Here is a 20,910-nt window from a genome sequence, read left to right as displayed (position 1 = left end):
CTGGTGTCCACATATGTGGACATCACATTTTGGGTTATTTACTCAAGTTTGCTCTACAAGGGCCTGATATCCACTTACGAGGACATTATACTGCTACTGTTCTACCAAAATTTTAAACGAATATCCTCATATGTGGCCCTGATTTTTCATAAAAACAAAAATAAGGTAAAAAAAAAAAAATCTGGTAATTCTTTGTTTTTACATTCATCGGGCCCCAATCAGCCCAAATATCAAAGAAATTAAAAATGCATGCCGTGGAAGAGTTTGGGTCTTAGGAGGTTAAAGTACAACATGCTTTGAGACCATTGCTGTTGTGATTTGGAGCTATAAAGAAATTCAACTGAACTCCGAATTATTTATTTATTATTAAAGCAGTAAGACTACAGAACTGAGCAGTTTGCATATTTCGTGTCACTGGGCAGGGCTCAAGTGGGAAAACACATACTTCAAGAGTAAAATGCTTAAATCATAATGGTATGAGTGTTTCACGCTAGTTTCATTGAACTGGGAAAAGGGAAAAAGCTTATGGACAAACAAGTTTTCCTATTTTCTGGTTTCTTTTCTTGTTGTCCAGCCCACTGCACATACTCATTAGTTTTCTCCCATGGTTGCAGGCACAGATCACACTGTACGCATAATGCAATTGCGCAAAGCTGTTTTACAGATCTTTTATATCGGTGGGGTTATTTCTTTTTCCCCAGTTCCAGTACCACAAATGACTACTTTGGAAATTAGGCAGAAATCTAATCACAACCTCTTGGCCCTCAGGAAGCAGATGACCTTATTTGGATGTCAAATTCTTTTACTTGTGCTGGTTTTATTTTCAGACTGTATAGTGACAAGAGCAGGCACTCAGGTCAAACCTGATGACTTGAACGCATTTATATCTTAGTTTGCTCACTAGTTACCGGAGATTTCATCCAAAGTCTCAAATGCCTTAAATATTCTGTAGTGAGATGTGCAGGTAAAGAAAGCACAGCAGCACACTGATGGAGTCTGATCAGTTTTTATTCCCTTGTAAATAGAATATCAATAAAAACACACCTTAAATATAACATAAGGTTTATCCAACAGATGAAAAAGTAACAAAAGGCCTATGTAGAGTTTCTACATAGCGATTACAGAACAGTCTACTGTCCAAAAAAGGCACTAAATCCTGAAATAGAAAAGAAGCAAATAAACAAAGAAAAATCAATTTAAACTGATACAACAAAGATCCTGCTGAGGTTTGATATTTTTCATTTTACAGAGATTTATTGAAAAGCTTATTGCCACAGTGAAATGGCAACCACTGCTTGTTTTCCTCCTGGCTGATTACATGAGAACATCAACACCGGAGCGTCTCCATTTCACGTTGACCACATGGATGATAGATGTGTTTTTCACCTTAATTTAAAAAAAAAAAAAACCAACCCAAAAAACAGATTTTTTTTTTTTTTTTTTTTAACTCTTTAAACGTGAAACTGCATATCACAACACTGAGCAATGAAGGAGGAATGAAAGCACCTCACATGAGAGGCATCAGTCTCAACCTTAACATGCACCCTGATTTTGTTAAAGGAAGCATCGCACATCCAAACTTTCCTGTTGAATAAAGTATTTGCTGTACTATGTGGACCACCGGCCAAAGTGACGGCGGGATATGGCACAGGTAAAGACGAGTCAAGGTGTAGTCAGTGCCAAACATATGCACAGGTAGATGTTCCAAAAAACAAACAAAGAAAAACAGTTCAACAAGGCAACAGAGGACTGAAGGCAGATGGAAACACGCAGCACGAGCAAAGGCTTTTCTGTTTCTGTCCTACTGCTTTTTATTTTATGAGAACTTTAACTGTATTAGGCAGTTTCTGGCACAAAAAGAGTCCATTTAGATCAAAACAGACAAACAAAAGCACAGTAAACACCAGAAAAGACTGAGGTTTCTGTTATTAGAAGCAAATATGGGTTCTTTATGTAAGAAGGTTTAGCTTATTTCTTAACGTTTAAATCAGTGTTTACTCTCACTTTTGTAAGGTCTCCTGGTGGTGCTTAACAAATTATTGACACAGATCCACCTCAGATTTATCTATCCAATCGTTTTAATAGACCGCGATGGGTAATCAAACTAAGACTGTGACCTTGCCTTTATTTTTCATTTGCAGTTTTCTTTCCCTTTTTCTTATGTACAAAATAGCTAAAATGACACAAACTCACACTAACTGGCTGCTTCAGACCTCCAAAATGCAATGTCATCAGAAGACCATGAAGGCAAACAAGAATAATCTCAAAATAGCACAATGGCCTAAATGAATCCATAGATTCATTTCAGAAAGGCTTCTGCTTAGCAGATTAAAAAGAAAAAAACTAAATAAAAAACGATCTGTAACCCTTTGATGGGTTTGTAAATTTTGGTGTAAATCATTAAATGACAGAAAGCTACATAACTGACTAATAATGTCTCAAATGCTTAAAGCAAAGACACCCAGGACAGCTCTGCTGCCGCACAATTAAAGAAATCCTCCACCATGCAACAAAGTTTCTCAGACATTTAGCCCGAAACACTGAAATCCACCAGAATGACAGAGAGACTATTTCGTATTTTATGGACCCTGGTGGACGTTGGAGCTCATAAATGAGTAAATTCCCTTTAAACGTGATATTTACTGGCTCTAGTTTGAGGAGAAATTTCCCTTTTGAAAAGCCGCTGACGCTTCTGTTGTCAGCCAGCGTGAATCATCTTTACGGCCTTGTCACAGTTTGATCCAGACGGGACTGACACAAATCAGCTCGACAGTTAGTTTGAAGCTTTGATTCACATTGAAGCAGCTGTGAACAAACCTGCGGGGAGTAGCTTATAGCTGAATGGGAGGGAGCGAGGTATATATGTTGAGTTTTTAAACTCTGAACTAGTAGCTTAGCCTGTAAAGCACCTGGTGACGATGAACCGGTTTGAATGAAGCCGCTTTAGTGTAACAGAACATCATGTTATTAACTCGCCTGCATTAGTACGGTTAAAAATGTACAGCCATTGTAGAAGTCTTCTTCATGCACTGATCCTCTGTTAGTGCGCTGAGAAAAATGAGGCACTTAAGCATGAAGCTGAGGTGTGCTGCACCTTCATAAGCATTTAGGTTTCTATCAAGTGTTACACTGCACTGTAGTATTATTAATGTTTTAGCCTTTGAGAAGGTTTTAGTGTCAGCTGTAAAAGGTAAGCAAATGTAAGAGCTGGACTGATAGTGTTGAATGATAGTGTCAGCAGTGATCCCCCACTGAGCTGCACTCACTTTTTTTTATTTTGTTTTAAAGGTTAGTAAGTGTCTGTCTGTGTGCGTGTTGCTCATACTGGAGACTGCAGTCATCCTTACTTTTTTTTAGCGTGTTTTAACCCATTGTTTTGCTTTTCTCGCCTACAAACTTGAGCTCATTTTCAGCCAAAGCCAGAGTCAAAATTTTGTCAAAATCTTCAGTTAAAATCCTGGATCCTTCAGACATACTTGTGACCGTATATCTTTCAATTATCTTAATGTTCATCAGCGGAACATTAAGCAGCTGAGGAGCCATGTCTCCTCCTTGACTCTGGTGGAACAGGACGTACGTACAAAGCTTGGATCACTATGACATTTCTGTTAGTGTAGTTGAAACGCTCCGAGCACGGTGCTTAGTGTGCAGAACATTTTGGGAGTGCATGACTAGGACGGCGTTTAAACCAAAAGCCCCAGAGCCCTTACTCACTTTTGACCGGTGGATGATTTTGTATTCACTACAAAACTGATCTGGAAATTATTTTAGGGTTCTGGAGCTTTAACAATATGAACCACGAGCAGTTTAGTAAAGACGGCATCGCTGTGACGTCACCCACATCTGGACTTCTTCGCCATTATTGTCTTGGGTGTTTTGAACCCACATGTGAAGACCAAGGAGTGTATCTGACTTAGACAGTTAAATTATGGCTTATTAGACGCTTCCATGCCTTCAGCTTTTAAAAATACTTCTACAATGGCTGTACTAACCTTAAATATCCTCAATTTTACCTCAAATATTTACTTGGTTTTTTAATTATTAAAGGAGATTTCTTCTTATGGTGATTTCAAAAGAAATAACCTCCTCTGGCCTGTCAGTCAGTCTTAGTGACTAGTGAAATATATCAACAAGGACTCAAAGCACCATAAACAAATTAAGTGTCATTCAAAATGAAAATACAGCTTAAAAGTGACAGTGTGTGTTTTGAACACATGGCATATCGAGCACAAACACAGATATACCTGAAAAAGAATATAAAAATGATGCATTTGCTTGAAATAGTTTTTAACACATCTGATGCGTCTTTGATTAGCATATCTCAAACACACAGTTTCATCCATGATTATCATACACTCAGAAAATACACAAAATTTTAAAACTTAATACTTTGGCTAATGTTTCACTCGTCTTTCACCAACATGATAAGACTCATACTGATAGTTTCTCTCATTTGAAGCTAATATGTCTATATAGTGTACAAAGAAATGGATTTGGATAGATATACTGTATTTAAGTATAGTCTGTGTGTCTACGCACACACACACATATTAGAAAGATGGGTAACAAATTAAAGGAAAAACCCAATGTCGTGTCAAGGTGTTGGCCCTTCATGCACTGGAAATTCAGTGATTCTCCAAATTTCTAAAACTCTACTACAGGGATGAACAGCATTCCTCCAAAACATATTCCCTCATTTGGTGTTTTCAGAGTCCTCTCTAACTAGCCCACATTCTCCCATAGGTGCCCAAGTGAGTGTAATTCTGGTGACTTCACAGCTTACAAGAGTCTGCTTTCTGTTTTCAAAAGTTGTTTTCTTGGCTCATTTTTTTCTGTTCATCGGCTCACACAAAATAAGCACAACCCAACACTGCCAAACTGGTGAACGTTAAATAGACCTGTATTCATATAGTGCTTGCATACTATGGGCCTTTAAGAATATGGTGCAAACACTCGCGCTCTGATAGATACATCGGGGGCAATGATATTAGCCACTTACCGATCTATTGCATCAGCACTTACAACAGCAAACACGTTTCAAATGTCTACGTTTGGTACAATGCAAACACAAAAACCAGAGTGTAAACAAGTAAATAAATAGCTACACAACAAATGTTAGAGAAAGAAAAAACATATGGGCCAATATAGTCGGAATATCAGGTTTTTTACATTACTAACTATCATATCAGCACCCGTATTGAACATCTCAAATGTGTTAATATGGGGTTCAGCATCTTGCCCAAGGACAATTCAACGTGCAAACTGAACCACTAATCTTCCAATCAGTTTATGAATGGCTCTCTCAGCCACAGCTGCTTTCCAAGCACCAAATGTTTACCAATCAATGGCCTCCAGCCAGTGACATTAACACCAAACATACTTGCTTTTTCACCTCAAAAGATAACCATTTAAAAAAAAAATGAAAATCAAAAGATAGACCATGTTTAGAAAAACTTAAAGCACGTCTGAAAGCTATATGCAGACTGCATGCCTAAAGATACAATGCACTGCCAGCCTGGAAGAGAACGCCCTTATTAGGAAAGTAGAGTTATTGTGACCTTTCCCTCTACAGGGACAAACAGGCCCAAACTGGATCCTAACACTGTAGGTTCAGTTTCAGTTAAGTGGTTCAGTTTCCTTTAATTTATCACCCATCTGTATTTATTCACTTTACATTTTAATCTTTAGTATTTAAACAGCTTTTTGACACTACTGACTTCCTCTCAGCTGAATGATATGTGTTGATTATTAATTATATAATCCAGCAGGTAACTGGGTACGAATGAATAAACGTCACCCGGTCACAAGGACGCCCAGGTTTCTAGTTTTCATACAACTCTCTCAAAACAAAACAAAAAAATGAAAAAAAAAACAAAAAAAAAAACTTGTTATTGATTTGGAAGCAAAGTAAAGCCATACAGGATTTAAATTCTCACTGGAAACTGAGGCCCTAATTAGTTTAAACGCTACTAAATTCACAGTATTTAAATATTTATAAAGGGTAATTTCACTATTGTAAATAGAAATAAATCACATTTAAGTCCAAATTAGTGCCTGAAAACCTTAGGCGGCTGAATTTTCAATATAAACTTGCAGCATATAAGTAACCACACGAATACAAGTAAAATCTGAATACAAGTAAAAACAATAAATCCTGAAAGATTTAGTAATGATAAAATTGCATTATCGGTGTTTCAATCATTATGGCCTTTGCTGCTTCTACACATTGAGTTTATCTTATCAGGCAGGGGAGGCTCATACTGTTTTTCTCTCTTTTTTTTTCTTAAACATTTTTCAGACATTTTGGGCCCAGAGACAGATTACTTATATGCTGTTACCCTAAGATTAAATATAAAATATAAAGAACTGTGATGAAATGTGCTGCAACACTTTATAACTATCAGTTAATATAAACTAAAATGAACGCATTTATCTTTTGAGGCTGTTAAGTTGTGTTGTGATCACAGTGCAAGACCCTGAAATGTTTGGAATTCCATGTCAAATACAGTGTTGTCCTGCTGTGAAAAAAAAAGCAGTTTTCCAAGAAAATCTGCACAATGCATGAAAGTCCTGTTTATCAGCCTTCTATGGAAGATTTAAAATGCCTCAACATAAACAATCAACAAAGAAAACGGACAGCTACAGCATGTGTTCCCTTATAGGTGCGTCCTATTTCACTTTCTTTGCTGAATTTGTTTTTAGGTACATTTTAAATTTTCCACAGGTTGCTGGGGAACACTAACAAATAAAAGCTTATTGTTAATATTATAATTATAATACAATAATAATGCCTATACGAGCGTAGCAGAGCAGGTTGGTGGTTGGAGGTAGGGTTGGGAGGTATCTCAGGGTTGGACTTTACACGACTTTTGGTCATTTTTTTTCCACTTATTATTACATTCCTATAAAATCTGCTTGCATATAATGACACCTGTTTATCGCTCTGACAGCTGTGATATCTGCCCCTCCTTTCAGTCGTCCTCCAGAGTCTCCGTCTTGATGTCATTCCCCACGCTGCACCCTGCGCCATCCCCCTGATTGGTTACCACCGGGCTGCTGTCACTCACTGCCGCCGCCTTCTCCAAACTGACTGGATCCTGGGCCTCGGACAGGGCACTGTGAACTGTGGGCTCGTCCTGGAGAGAGGGGGAAGGAGGGGACCAGGAAACACCTGTTAGTCTGGAACCTTCCATCTGAGGAACCGCGCCTGATATTAGGGAGCGACCAATAAGAGATGCGGCCCTCTGTCCAGACACGCCCCCTCTACCCAGGGCAGAAAACCAGCTCGGAAGCAGTGTGGGAACCTGAGTGAGGGGATAAGAAAAAAGAAGGTTGAGTGGATCTGTAGCTCCGTGTGGAATCGCTGATAAATGTAAGGCGGGTGTAGATGTGCTCCAGCTGTACCTGGGTTGGAGAGGACAGGTCAGCTCGACTGAAACTGAACTGCCTTGCTGAAGGTCTCTTATCAAATAAGGACACCTCACAGCCCTGTGAAAAACCAGCAAACAAGTTATACAAGGCAGAGGCAAGTTATCGGTGTCACCATATATTCCTGTGATTTTGATCATTCACACACTGGGGCCAAACATTAATTTTTATTAAACATACAAGCACTATGAACAAATTCCCACGCCAAGTCGACTTATCGGAGAGATTTCTCCTCATATTGGAGCAATACGAGCGAGTTACATTTGTGTTTTGCTATTTTTTCATGTGTCAAACACTTTTTATTCCCTAAGTATTGACCGACTGTAAATAAAGAAGATCGTCAACACTCTGTTGTCTCTAACAATCTGTGGAGTGATTTCTGTTCGAAGGACTGTGACAAACATTTCAGTTTTCAAGACCAAATCCGACCCTGAACTTTCTTTCTTCTGCAAATACTTGCTAAATGTAGTGTCCCTGTAACACTGATTACCGGTACATGCAATTGGTTTCATGTGGGAGAACACTGCCTTGAAAGGATCAGGTAGACCATTTGATCCAAAGGCTTTGGGCTGATCAAGTAATTTGCTAACATTACAAACTAATCATCCACAGATTTACAGAGCAAAGACGCAGAACTGCTACATGCTTTCTACATAAATAGTCAACATTGTGACAGTTGTCATTGTAGTGATACAGAGTCGTTGAAGTCACAAGATATATGGTACATACAACAGTCCAACACAAGTGTTGAGAAGCAAAAAATCTAGCACAAACACAAGCTGTGCACAAGTGAGCAACATAATCACAACAGCAACAGCTGTGGGTGTCATTAATAACAATGGCTTATTGAGGTTATGCCGAGCCCCTTGAAAAACAATTATGGAGACCAGGACAGTTCTCATGGGGAAAATCAGAGAGGCAATTAACTTTAAAAATACAGAGTTCCTGCTTTGTTCTTTTTAGGGGGTTTGTGTTTCTATGTTCAGACATTAAGATGTAGGAATTCACGTATATAGTTTACCTGGTCAGGGAAGTCGTTGCCATCCACGTCGTCGCTGTTGGACTGACCTCCTGGACTCTGAACCTCGATGCCATGACTCTCCAAGATGGCTGCTTCTTCAAAAACACAAACGTCATCATAGCATATCGACTCAGCTACAAAACAGCAACACACTCAAAATAAGGACAACAGTGATTCAACTATTCAGAAGCTGCTCTTCTCGGAAAGAAAACAACATCCTGTTTCCTCTTCAGGTGTGCGAGAAATTTAACACTGTCTATTGTGATGACCAGCAATACTAGTGTGAACTGGGTGACACAGAAAAAGAACCTCACACAATTAGGATTTCTGTTAAAGTGAAACACAAGCTCTTGTGCGTGCTACTTGCACATAATGCTCTTAAGCACATAGATACAGCACAAGTGATTTCCTGTGGGTTCTTTATTTATTTACACCAAACCATAGTGTAGTATACAACATCTAACGTGTATCTCTCTTTCACTCCCACACACACACACACACACACACACAAATACAGACGTAGACATTACCAATATTAGCACGCCTCTTGATATCTTTGCGGCGGTTTGCAAACCAGTTGTAGACCTTCAGGGATGTTACCCTCTCCAAATCAGACAGCTTCTTTCCTGTAAAACACACACACACACACACACACACAGTCTAGGACATAACTAGCTTTACAATGCAGTTAGAAAAATTAAGTTTGGGATCCTGCAGTTCTTCTAATTAATAAATACATATTAAGCCAAAGAAGTAGTTAACATATTTATACTAAATAGCAAATCTAATAATTTGTTTCCCCAATCACTAATACTTAATTTGGGATGCAATTCACAACCTTTTGCCAGTAAGACTGTACCTGGTTTCTGTATGACAGCATTGCAGGCAGTGGCAATCTCCTCTCTCTTGGCTTCATCGGGATACTGGTTATCATTGAAATAGCTGCAGATACACATTGCACTTTGTTACTTTCAATTCTTCTTACATCAGTTCTACAATTCTACATCAGTACCCCTCCTCATCCTCACCCCTCCATGACAGCCAGACACTCCTTCCTCCAGGTAAATCTGCTCCCTCGTCGCAGACGGAAGCCCCCGGGGGCCGAACCAAATGTAGGAGGAGCTTGATTCCAGTCCATCACCTCCTCCAGTGGTATGGGGGTGGCTCGCATTGCCAGAGTAGCACCTGGAGCATCAAACATGACAAAAGATCAATGAGATTTACTAGGTTCTGTAAATTAGTAGGTTCTGGAAGTCAGTTTCGTGCCATTGGAAGCATTTACTGTACATTACCACAGCAATCCTTGTCTAAATCAAACTTTTGTCTCTGTATAAATCTTTAGACACATAATACACTGATTAATGATCACTAACTTATATGTCATAGTTGGTCACATTGATAGAAAAATGTCAGTCAGAGGTGGTGATGATGTGAATAACTAATTTCTAACTTAGACGAGGCTGAAAGGACTTTAACATTCTGAACTAAATATATTTTAAAGCATTTATTTTTCAATATGCAGCTGCAGAGAGGATCATGGATTCAAGCCGCTCCAGGATCTGTATCCAATTTAGATCCAGTCATCTGATCTGCATCTGTTTGAAATATCTCAAATCTAGCTGATTAGCATGTAGATAGCTCTATATAACTTACACATTTCTTTTAATATGTTTACATTAATGTTAACATATGTTATAACTTGAAACAGCTACTATCGCTTAACACTTAGTAATTGTAACTCCTTACAAAGATCTCTGCTATGGTTGTAAGAGTGCCCAAATTATAAATGCTTATACTGAAAAACATTAAAGAAGACTTTTTGTAAATCTTATTAGGCATTTCTTACCCAGTAATGGCAGAAATAATGAACTCCACCATAAAACATAACTTTGTTTCAGCCCACTGCTGGTCAGAAACTATTCAAAAAACATTTAATTTAATTTCATTTAATAAAAACTTCCTTTTGACGGCGGAAATGTGCCAGAGTCTGTTGCTTTACTGTGTAACTAATAGCACAGGCAAATAAGTAACCAGTGTCCATTTTCCCAGAATTTTATCTCCAGTTTCTGTCACAGACATTTTATCCCTGTCAGGTTACACCTGATTAGATTAGGTAAGAAAAACTTGATATAAAAGTCAAATGTAAAATTCCAGTTTCATCCAATGAAAATTCAAGTTGGGTGATGATGACCAGAAACCGTTTGTTGAACCTGCTTTCAGGGACAGGTCAACTACATTCTTAATTCTTAAGTTGTATTTTTTTTCAGACCGACTGGGAATCAGTACTTTATAGAGTAACAAGCTAATAAGGCAGATAAGAGTCATAATATCTGGAAGAAGCACCACGACAGTTTGTTTTCCCTATAGGGAGGTCACGTGCTAACTAGAAGTAGACTCCACTGTTTTTCCATTCTGTACATTCCAATATGCTGATCCCATGTTTAACACAATGTAGCCATTGTTTATTCCACACTTTGTTTCCATAACTGTAGCCTTCTCAAGATTCCTAAAATGTAAAAAAACAACAAAAAAAAAACAAGTTTTCTTTTCTTACAAAAGAATTTACACGGATACTATCTATCAATGCAAGTCCCACAAGCTGTCTGAGCTTGGCAGAACTCTTCTATGCTTAGACCACCTGGAATTCATTACAATGCTCCCTTTAGAGTGAATGCTTTAGTAATTGTTCAATTTAAATTTGTCGTCTTCTGTCTTTACCAGTTTTGTCTCTCAATTAATTGTATTTGTCAATTTTTTTGTTTTTGCTGTGAACCTTTTAATCCAAAGTCTTATTATTTATTATTGATCTATTACTGGCTGTAAGCTTCTTTTGTAATTTTAAATATTCAATATTAGTTGTTGACTCGTGTCTAAACATCTCTGATTCTGATTAAGCCTAAAAAAAAAAAAAAAAAAAAAATCTTTCGCTCTTGCTATAAAAAAAAAAAAAAAAAGACAACACAGTGAGTCACACACTCAAAGCAGCACACTAGTTATTAAAAAACTCCCTCCTACTGTTTTATTTTACAGTATTTTTTCCACAGGTGGAAAAGTTACAGAAAAGTTTTATGAGAAATGTGGAGCTGTTGGAGAAATTAGTTGTTACCAGGATTGGTCTTCTCCAGCTGGTACCAGCGGAAGAACGCTCGCTTCTTCTGCTCGCTGAGGTCCGAGCCCTGCTGTAGGAGCCAGTGGGAGATCCGGCTCTGACTGATCCCTGGAGGAGCGGGACCAGAGTCACACTTGTGGGGGTCTGGTGCTTGTTCACACACCAACATTTCTGCTTGTGTTTTACCAAACAGATTCAATTTATACTCACCTGTTACCTGAGCAACCACAGCCTGGGATATACGTCGGTTCGCCAGGAAGGATTTAATCTCTTCCTTGATCACAGCACTGTCCCTCCTACAAGAAGGGAGAAGAAAAAGGTACAACACATTTAAATTTTCAACATTACAAGCCTGATATTAATTAACACACGGCAACACAACAATCACTATTCTTATACCAGATATAACTGTCTGCAGTTCAAATATACATTACAGGCTGTTGTACCTGAATGTGTGCTGCTGTAATATTCCTTGCTCTCCTTCTCCTTTGATTTCATTTTCACACATCTTCAAATCAATACTGCTGATTGCTGCCGTCTGGCTGCAGACTACAGATGAGAGGCACTAGACTGGATGTGTGTACTTGTGTTCATTTTGTATGTGTGAGTATTTGTTTGGCAGCAATCATCGCATCATATTCATATTCAGAGTGAGCTACAAGCAGCCTTGTCAGGAATCAGGACCCTCTGTATTAACACATACCCTCTGCTGCTGCAAATTACTGTACATGTGTCTTTAAAAGCAACATGCACCTATCTGAATTCCAAATTATTATTGTTTTTGCAGTAAACTAAAGAAAATAGTGTTATAATCTTTGTAGCACTAAATGCAGTTGGTTGGCAAGAGTCCCTTTTCCGTCACTCATTACCAGGGCTGACTATCAAAATATCATACATGCAGGTTCCTCCTATGCTGACTTTTCCAATTGAGTGTACATGCAAGTATTACATGTATGTATTTCAAAAATACCGGTAAAACTATTTTATAAAAAAAAAAAAAAATTTCTAGGTGTTATATTATTGAATCAAGGGAAGGCTGGTCTACTGGCATTTACGGCATGGAGTACCAGACTAAAACACTTGACAAAGCACTTGTCTGCTGTGCTTTATGATTGCTAGATGTAGATCTGGCAAACTAGCCAGTTTCTCCTCAGCCTTGAAGTCTTTCATTCAAACTAACCCTTCCAATAAACCAGAAATATCACCTTTGTGAGTCCTGTAAAGGGAAATAAAATCATTGCTGTCTCTTGTAGTCAACATTTAATACAAATTAAAACAATAAAAAAAAGCTGTTTCCTAATCTTGTTGTCTGAATGCACACCCTGAAAAACAACCTCCAAAATAACTTTCTAGAACATCTAATCTGCTCTTAGCTGGTGTGCCCTCGTTTTACCTGCCATTTAAAGGGCTGTTCTTACCTCATCAAGTCCTCCACCTTTTCATCAACGTCTATGTCCTCTTCACTAGCTTCAAACGCATACCCTGGTGTGGTTACAGTAGCGCTAACCACCCCAAGAGGAAACCGGGGTGGTGAAAGCTTCCCATTGGTAACGGCAACCAAACCGTTTGGCACTACTGCTGTTATGGTATTAGGTGAGGCTACCGGAACAGGCAGAGGTGGGGAGGTGGTGTCAAAGTTGTTATTAGGGGACAATGAGAGGCGGTTGTTGGGAAAACTTGTCTGAGTGGCGGTAGAAGTCATGGAAGAAGAGGCGGCGACAGTGCTGGAAGACGAAGGTGGCATATAGGAAGGTTTATGGGTCAACTTGTGCCCATGCTGCCGATCCAGGTGATCCAGGGTGTCCAGAGCATGGAGAACCTCTGCCTGGGTGATGCCCGTCCTCCGTAGCCTCTGGAGGAGGTCAATTTGCTCGATGGTGAAGCGAGGCTCCTCACACTGCTGGAACATCCTGTACGAGATTATTTTAAAACTGTTTAGTAGAGTTGTCTGAGCTAACACTGGTATAAATTTTAACATAATATAAAAGTGTCATATTGCAATACCTTTGCTATAGCAACGCCATGCATTTACAGTCCCTTATTTCAACAACCTCCAACAAAAGCAAGAAAACTGTTTCAGCTGAAGGTGAAAACAACAAACAAACAACCAGTCTAGGAAGGAGAGATGCTGGTAGTCCGTGATGTGCAATCCAAATGTAAACAAATGAATTAACCAAGCATTGCCAGTTGAACTCCATATGACGGGAAGAGCAAATGGCAGATGGAAATAACTGATGCAGTTCTGGTTAAACTAAAGTGTTAAGCATTTAGTTTATATTTAAAATCTCCAGAGAAAACACTAAAAAAGAAAAGAAAAAACACTGGCTTACATTTGACTTATGCCATGTCACTGCATATAATGCTGTGTCATCACTATTGCACTATAATGCCCTGCTGCTGCTGGTAGCTTGCTTCAATAGATTCACACTTTGGATTAGGTAGTGTGTCATCAGTGATAGCAGCTCACTGGATAAGAGAGATTGAAAACGCCCTTTATTTGGGTACACTTCTATATGCTGTTGCCAGCAAGCTACAAGCATCAACAAAACACTGTTCAGTATTTTTTAACATGATGAAAAACACCATTATTGCACATTTTCACGAAATATTGTGACATAATTTTGAGGCTATATCGCCCACCTCTAGCTGACAGTAATCAGTGCCCACTGCACAGTAACACTATCCTCATGACTGCTGTGAAGTGTTTGCAATGCAGGCATGCGTAGTGCTTCTATGTACTGACAACAGAACTAAACACTTTAGAGGTGTTTAAAAAATGCATACCTTGAAATGACTAGTCAGAAAAATAAATGCTTTCCATAAATAGTGCAAGTTTTATGAAACAAAATGAAAATCACTAGTTTTTAGCTCATTGCAGACTTTTTTCTGCACAATGAGCTTCACATCTGAAAGAATCACAGAAAAAAAATGCCAGTATAGTCACATCTGGTAACTTCCTGCCTGCAGATTTACAACACACACACACACACACACGCACACACACACACAGTAAGACGTCACCACTCAGCAGCTGCTGTCCAGATATGAAGCGCATTCCTACACATTTAATAAGCATTTTATTACAGCTGATGAGCTTTTGGTTCCTCTAATCATTTTAAAGTTACACAAATATGTTATTCACCCAATTCACTGTGTGCTATTGTATGATTTTTAAATCAAATGCATTCCCCCCTCAATGCAGCCCTGGCGCATTAAATTTTAATTCTTATCTATAACTGCACAGTGAATTTGTCACTTCTGAAAAAAACTGTCATAACAGTCACAAGGCTGAACCGAGGGAGGAAAGCGGGAGAGCAAGCGAGGAAGATAAACAGAGAAATAAGAGATAAAACATCTGTCTCAGTGCTTTTCTTTCTGGCGCAGAGAAGAAAAACAGGCCACAGCAGAAAATCAAAGTCAGCAGGCATATCAACACGTACAGATATAAGAGAGGGAGGTTGCGGGTGAGTGTGTGTTTGCATCTTGGGAAGAATGCCAAGAAAAATTTACATTTCAGGCAGCAAAGCTTCATACTTTCCCTCCCTGCTGCAGAGGATGACTCATACTGAAGTTAGACTGATACACAAGATCAATAAAGAAAACGTTACCACAAAAATGATTATCTAAACTATTTATATACTTCATTTAATTTGATAATCACTGATCGCGATCACCTGTGCAACATTTTGTTATGCGTATTCAAAAATCAAACATATCTTCAGTTGTTTCACAGTCTGTTTGCTTTACTTGGCTGTTTTTTTTTTATTTATTTTTTTACTTCTAACACAAATTCAACACAAAAGGAAACATCTGTATTCTTTACAATATGCCTTAACACCAAGTACCACTGGTAAATCAGTTGATCTTTGTGCATACTAAAAATAGATGTTTATTTTGAGGGGAACTGTCTTTCACACATTCACTGCAGCGCTGCACTTGTTCTCCTCATTACTCAGCGGAGCTGTAAGTGAGAACGTAAATGTCCGACTCAATCAAATTGAGCATTAAAAACTCTTTAACTTGCCAGCTCCCTAGTGCAAAGTCCTTGCGACATCCCATTGCGCCTGTATGAGAAATTAAAAAGAGTAATTGTCTGGAGAATTTGGAGAGAGCGAGTGGGCGCCCTCCTACACGCTCCACCCAGGCATCACCCTCACCTGAACCAGGACTGCCAGTAGTGACAACGCTTCTGGAGCAACTATATAGTGCCACGTGCCCCATGTGAGAAAGGACAATTAAGGACAGATAAAGTCCAGCATTTAAGAGTGAAAAATTTTTAGGTGTAATATCACTAATCCACATGAAACTGGAGGAGACGTGGGGTCCAACCGAGGAAGACATGCTGACTAAAACAGCTTTAAAAGAAAAAGGTTGAAGAAGCTTCTAACTAAAAACATCTGAACCTTCACATTCTGGAGATTCAACCTCAGTTTGTAACCTAAGATTAACATTAACAATGGAAGATTACCAAAAAAATGAAGCCAAGGACTGACTTTAGATTTTTATATTTATTCCACTTTTAAACAAAGAAAGATCCAGTCAAGGCATTTTCAAAGATTTCATGTACCGTAAGTGCAAACTAGAAGAACTCATCAAAGTCTGGCTTTAAAGTCTCAAACTGAACCTCTCTTAACATCCAGCGGGTCAACAGTGAACTGCTCAGGTGCAGCACCAGGGTTGGCATTGCATTTTAGTTACATAACAAAGAAGCATAATTTCAGGAAGAATAGAAGACTCTTGCATTGACTATAGCTTTTCTTTTCTAATTAAAGTTACAAAATGCAAAGAGCAGCTCTGAATCTAACCCTAACCTGATCACTGGTTGCCAGCGGGACTTTAAGAGGTTTAAAAAAAAAAAAAGAAACCTCACAAAAAGTTTTAGCTAACACAGATTTTTTTCTACTTGTTGTATTACTTCTCTGCAAAGTCAGGAACAGACAGACAGAATTTTAAACATGTGACAACATGTGATGAGGAGGCAAATGAGAAAGTAATCAGATAGAGGTCAATTAACAATGCCTAGCAGACATGAGTGAATGCCACCAAAAATCCACCTTTCCTTTCAGCAGAGAACACTAACAGTAAACCATATTAAGGCAGGAAACCAACATTTATTCGCTGTATTTGAAACTGTAGCTTCCATATCAGGTTTTCATCCAGCCAGCTGAGGTTTGCCATTAAAATGTTAACACCGTCTGGCAACCACACTAACTTTGGTAAAAGGATAACACAGATAAAGCACAGACAGACAAGGTACCTTGTTAAAGCAGTCCAAATGTAATCTTCAACAGTTGTAATCATTGTTAAAATAAGGAAATAGCAGATGTATCCAGTAAATGTACACTAGCACTTTACTGAAGTGGATTTTAATGTACTTGTACTTTAAGTATTTTTTGCGCTTCTACTCAATATGATGCTCTTTGCCACATTTTGTACTCCATACAATTTATTTTAAAGCTGCATTACTTAATATTCTGGAGCTTTTAAAAATATAAATTACGTGATATTATGCTGTATTATTATCGATAAAGCTACTCAGTGGCATATAAAGTATTTAAAAGCATCTCCAGCTAAAGCATTAAAATTATATACACATCAAAGAATCAATAATTGTAATGTGATAATATAGCGTCTACGATTCTGCCGGTATATTTTGATGGTAAACCTTTAATACCTTTGTGTTACTTAAATAATACTCATAACCCTACTTAAATAAAGGGTCGGTTTAATACAAAACAACGCCCATTGAAACACTGAAAAATCTTTCCCAGTGTTTTCTGCACCAAGTTCCCGCACTGTATTTACTTTTTATCAAATATTCTGATTTTCTGTGGGCCCCTCCTGCCTTGTTCTTCTTTTGTGCCACCCCATTTAAACAAAATCAGAGAAACGCCCTTCATAAGATGCCACAATGTCAGTAAAATAATATCCCTCTGTCTAGCTTTTAAATGGATGTGTGTAGCTTTGATAGTCTTTGTCACAAAACCAGCAGATAAATAACAGGATATGTGTGCAAGCACAGACAGATTTACCGATAATTGAATAGTATTTGGCACTGGCTCATGCCTGCTAAGCACTGTATGGAGTACATGAAAACACACATATGCACACACTTCCTTTTTGAGGTGCAGACAAGAACAGTGCCTAATATGATTGATTCATGCTGTATGTAAAAAAACAAAAAAAAAGGAAATCAACGGTTGCTCTTTTTAAGGAAGTTCCTCGTTTTCATCATCTATAATTTGCCACTCTCCTTGTGTTAAAAACAGAAGCAAGCGTGGCAAATCTGTCAAGGTGTGCTCCAAGATTGCTGGTGTCACCCTTAGTGACCTTCAGCATCTGGAACAAATGTTACGGACCATTTTGAACCCTTAGCATCCTTTGAGTTGCAAATGCTACCTCCAAGGTGAAGGTTTGCTCTCTCTCTCCAAACTTAGCTTCAGAGAATGAATTCATATTCTTACTGATTCCATCTGCTATTTCTTAAAAAAAAAATTTGAATGTTTCCCTCTTGAGACTGTAGGATACCTGTCTCTTTGGGGCATTAAACTTTACTCTACAGATCTTTTTAACTAATAATCAGTCAAAAATAAATAAATAAATCCAGCTGTCTCCCTGAAAAAAACCAAAAACAAAACTTCACACTGTGGGTTATGACTTTTCTTTCTTCAAGTAGAGCAAATAAAGTCAAAGACATTAGGAAAGCTATTACCATTCCTGAACCCAGTGACCTACTTAAAGTCCTATCCAGACGTGGCATGAACTGGTAGCAGACATGTGCCAGCTGTGCACATGCACAAAGTCCTTAAATTACAGTAGGAAACTTTTTAACTGGACTCTAAACCTGAAACGCAAGACAAACTAGTCGACTGTTGTCACCAGATGTTATAAGGTAAATCCGATGCAGAGGTCCGTCTTTAGATCGTCAACTTCAACGCCGAATCGCGTTAAAGAAAACTGGATTTTATTTTCCTCCTGCTTCGAGGAAAACACTGACTTCTCGATAGAAAATGTCCTAATACGTTTTACATATAATGGATAACAATACATGAATTCGGCATACATCTTATAAACTAACTCCTAGTAAACACAGTAGAATAGGGCAATTATTATGACTTTCATTATTCAGCGTAATTACGACGCTCTGCTGGAATACATAGTGCACCGCATTAGCGAGCATTGTACAGCAACTGGAAAAGTTGACATTATTTTTTATTAAGTGACTCTTGGAGAACTACACACCCGCCGAATGAGAGCCCGAGTCGTTATTTTTCAGACAAAACCGCTAATATCAGTTTTGATAGTGTGAAACTTAACCGCCGCGGGAAAACACCGCTGCGGTGGCACTGGGGATTTTTTAAGGAGTTTGCAGTTATCAGACAGAAAAAAGGAAATGCATCGGGCTCCTGGCAGGACCGTTTGAAGACAGCAGTAGTTGGAGCTGGAGGACTTAACTTACCTTATTATTCCAGTCCAAGAGCCTCCGCGGATGTTTGTTTTACCATATATCTATCGCCTCGGGGCGCAGGGACACACAGACACTGACAGTTTTCCCAAAATGTCTCCTCTGCTTCTAATTGGGCTTCAATCCGCCGTCAGACAGATTCGCCTTTTGTCCGGCAGACAGGCGCCATGTTGACACACCGACGCAAAGAACGACGGGAGTCGCAGTTTACTGAACGTACAGTAAATAGAGTTGCCAGTTTATTAGAGACACCTGGCTGCAGTTATGATTCAGTACAGTGGCAGAGGGCTGTTGCTTGGAAGCAGTGCTGTGGGATGTTTCTAATAATTTGGTCTGACATATATTTTTGGTTATACTTCTAAACAGGTTCAGAGCCAGTTTACCCATTTGTTCTACTTTTTTTATGCTCACTAAATGTATTAATTTTCATTGCTGTTTGTGTAGTTTTAGATTCCTTTTTTCTCACACTGCATTTCTTTGCTTTCCCTCCCTCCCCTTTCCCTTCCCATTGCAGTATGTCTCACACCTTATTTAAGAACTGCACTCACATTTGTTCTTGTTCACCTTCACACGGGTGAGAAGTTATGCTATATTTCCACCTATGTTATGTAGTTTAACCAGTACCTTTATTAATCTTTCTAAACATAAAACCAAGCAACACAAAGCAACAGATAATCCACAAGATAGGTGAAGAAGAGAGTGCAGGCAGGGTGGAGTGGGTGTGACAGAAGAATAACAGCAAGAGTGAAAGGGAAGGTTTACAAGTTGGTAATGAGAGCTGCTATGATGTATGGTTTGGAGACAGTACCACTAACAAAAGACAGGAGGTGGCAGGAGTTGAAGATGCTAAGGTTTTCCCTTGGCGTGATCGGGAGGGACAAAATTAGAAATGAGTATGTCAGACTGACAGGTTGAGCTGCTTGGAGACAAAGTTAAAGAGGCAAGGCTGAGATGCCTTGAACATGCGCAGAGCAGGAAGAGTGAATAAACTGGTTATAAGAGATGTTGAAGGTGGAGCTGCCAGGCAGCAGGAGAAAGAAAAGAGGATGACTAGAGGGCAGGTTCATGGATGTAGTAAAGGATGTAGTCTGATGTGACAGAGGAGAATGCTAGGGATAGGGTGGAGGTAGCTGATCCACTGTGGCGACCCCTAAAGGAAGCAGACAAAAAATGAAGAAGAAATTTGAAACCCAGTAGAAGCTGAAAGTATAATCTTGCTTCTTGTTCTGTTTACACACTAGGGAGTACATCCCAATGTTTACATTCCCAATTGCAATTATTTCTAAGCTGTAAAATAACTTTTTATACACCGAATCCTAATTTAACTCCTAATTCAGACCAGATGCTCATTGTGTGAATTTACAGGTGTAGCGTACGCATTAACTCGTTTAGGAAACTACAAATATAACAAATATAAAGAACATGGATCTACAGACTAAGCAGAAAGATTGAATTGGAAAGGATGTGCAGCCTAATAGAGATGGAAATGTACTAACAAATGGAGAGCGCGTCTTGAGAAGATGGAAGGAGTACTCTGAGGAGCTTATGAATGAAGAAATCGAGAAAGAGAAGCCTGGACAAAGGATCGGGAATTATAGAGAATTAGAAAGAAGGGCAGATATTAAGAGGATGAAGAGTAGAAAGGCACTTGGTCCAGGTGACATACCTGTGGAGGTATTGAGATGTCTTGAAGAGAGAGCAGACATCTTTGACTAGATCACTTAACGCAATCTTGGAGAGTGAGGAGATGCCTTACTCCCCAAGACACTTCTTCCCCAGGAATGGAGAGGAGAAGATGTGCAAAGCTGTAGTATTTACTGTGGGATGAAGATGATGAGACGATGTTGGAAAGAGCAGTTGAAGCTAGATTAAGAAAAAAAGGGTATT

At 38.8% G+C, this 20,910-nt stretch overlaps 1 protein-coding gene across 3 annotated transcripts; it reads right to left on the bottom strand.

Annotated features, from left to right (window-relative positions):
• Positions 1-990: 990 nt before the first annotated feature.
• Positions 991-19,193, bottom strand: LOC101474893 (homeobox-containing protein 1). Of its 3 annotated transcripts, none has more exons than XM_012920272.4 (10): positions 19,018-19,193; positions 12,977-13,468; positions 11,769-11,854; positions 11,556-11,666; positions 9,478-9,634; positions 9,309-9,391; positions 8,980-9,075; positions 8,450-8,544; positions 7,405-7,488; positions 991-7,304 (listed from the first exon to the last, which is right to left on the bottom strand). In XM_012920272.4, exons 2-10 carry the CDS (start codon positions 13,465-13,467, stop codon positions 6,972-6,974), a joined length of 1,536 nt encoding a protein of 511 aa, XP_012775726.1. In that variant the 5' UTR covers position 13,468; positions 19,018-19,193; the 3' UTR covers positions 991-6,971. The 3 variants fall into 3 exon arrangements, with proteins under 3 accessions (XP_012775726.1, XP_012775729.1, XP_004539827.1); XM_012920275.4 differs by having other exon boundaries at positions 8,450-8,541; XM_004539770.4 differs by having other exon boundaries at positions 8,450-8,538.
• Between the last annotated feature and the right edge of the window lie 1,717 nt (positions 19,194-20,910).

This window comes from Maylandia zebra, linkage group LG1 (assembly GCF_041146795.1).
Source record: "Maylandia zebra isolate NMK-2024a linkage group LG1, Mzebra_GT3a, whole genome shotgun sequence".
Taxonomy (NCBI): Eukaryota; Metazoa; Chordata; class Actinopteri; order Cichliformes; family Cichlidae; genus Maylandia; species Maylandia zebra.
The sequence above is the reverse complement of the archived record's forward strand: the minus strand, read 5'-3'. Positions and strand labels throughout refer to the sequence as shown.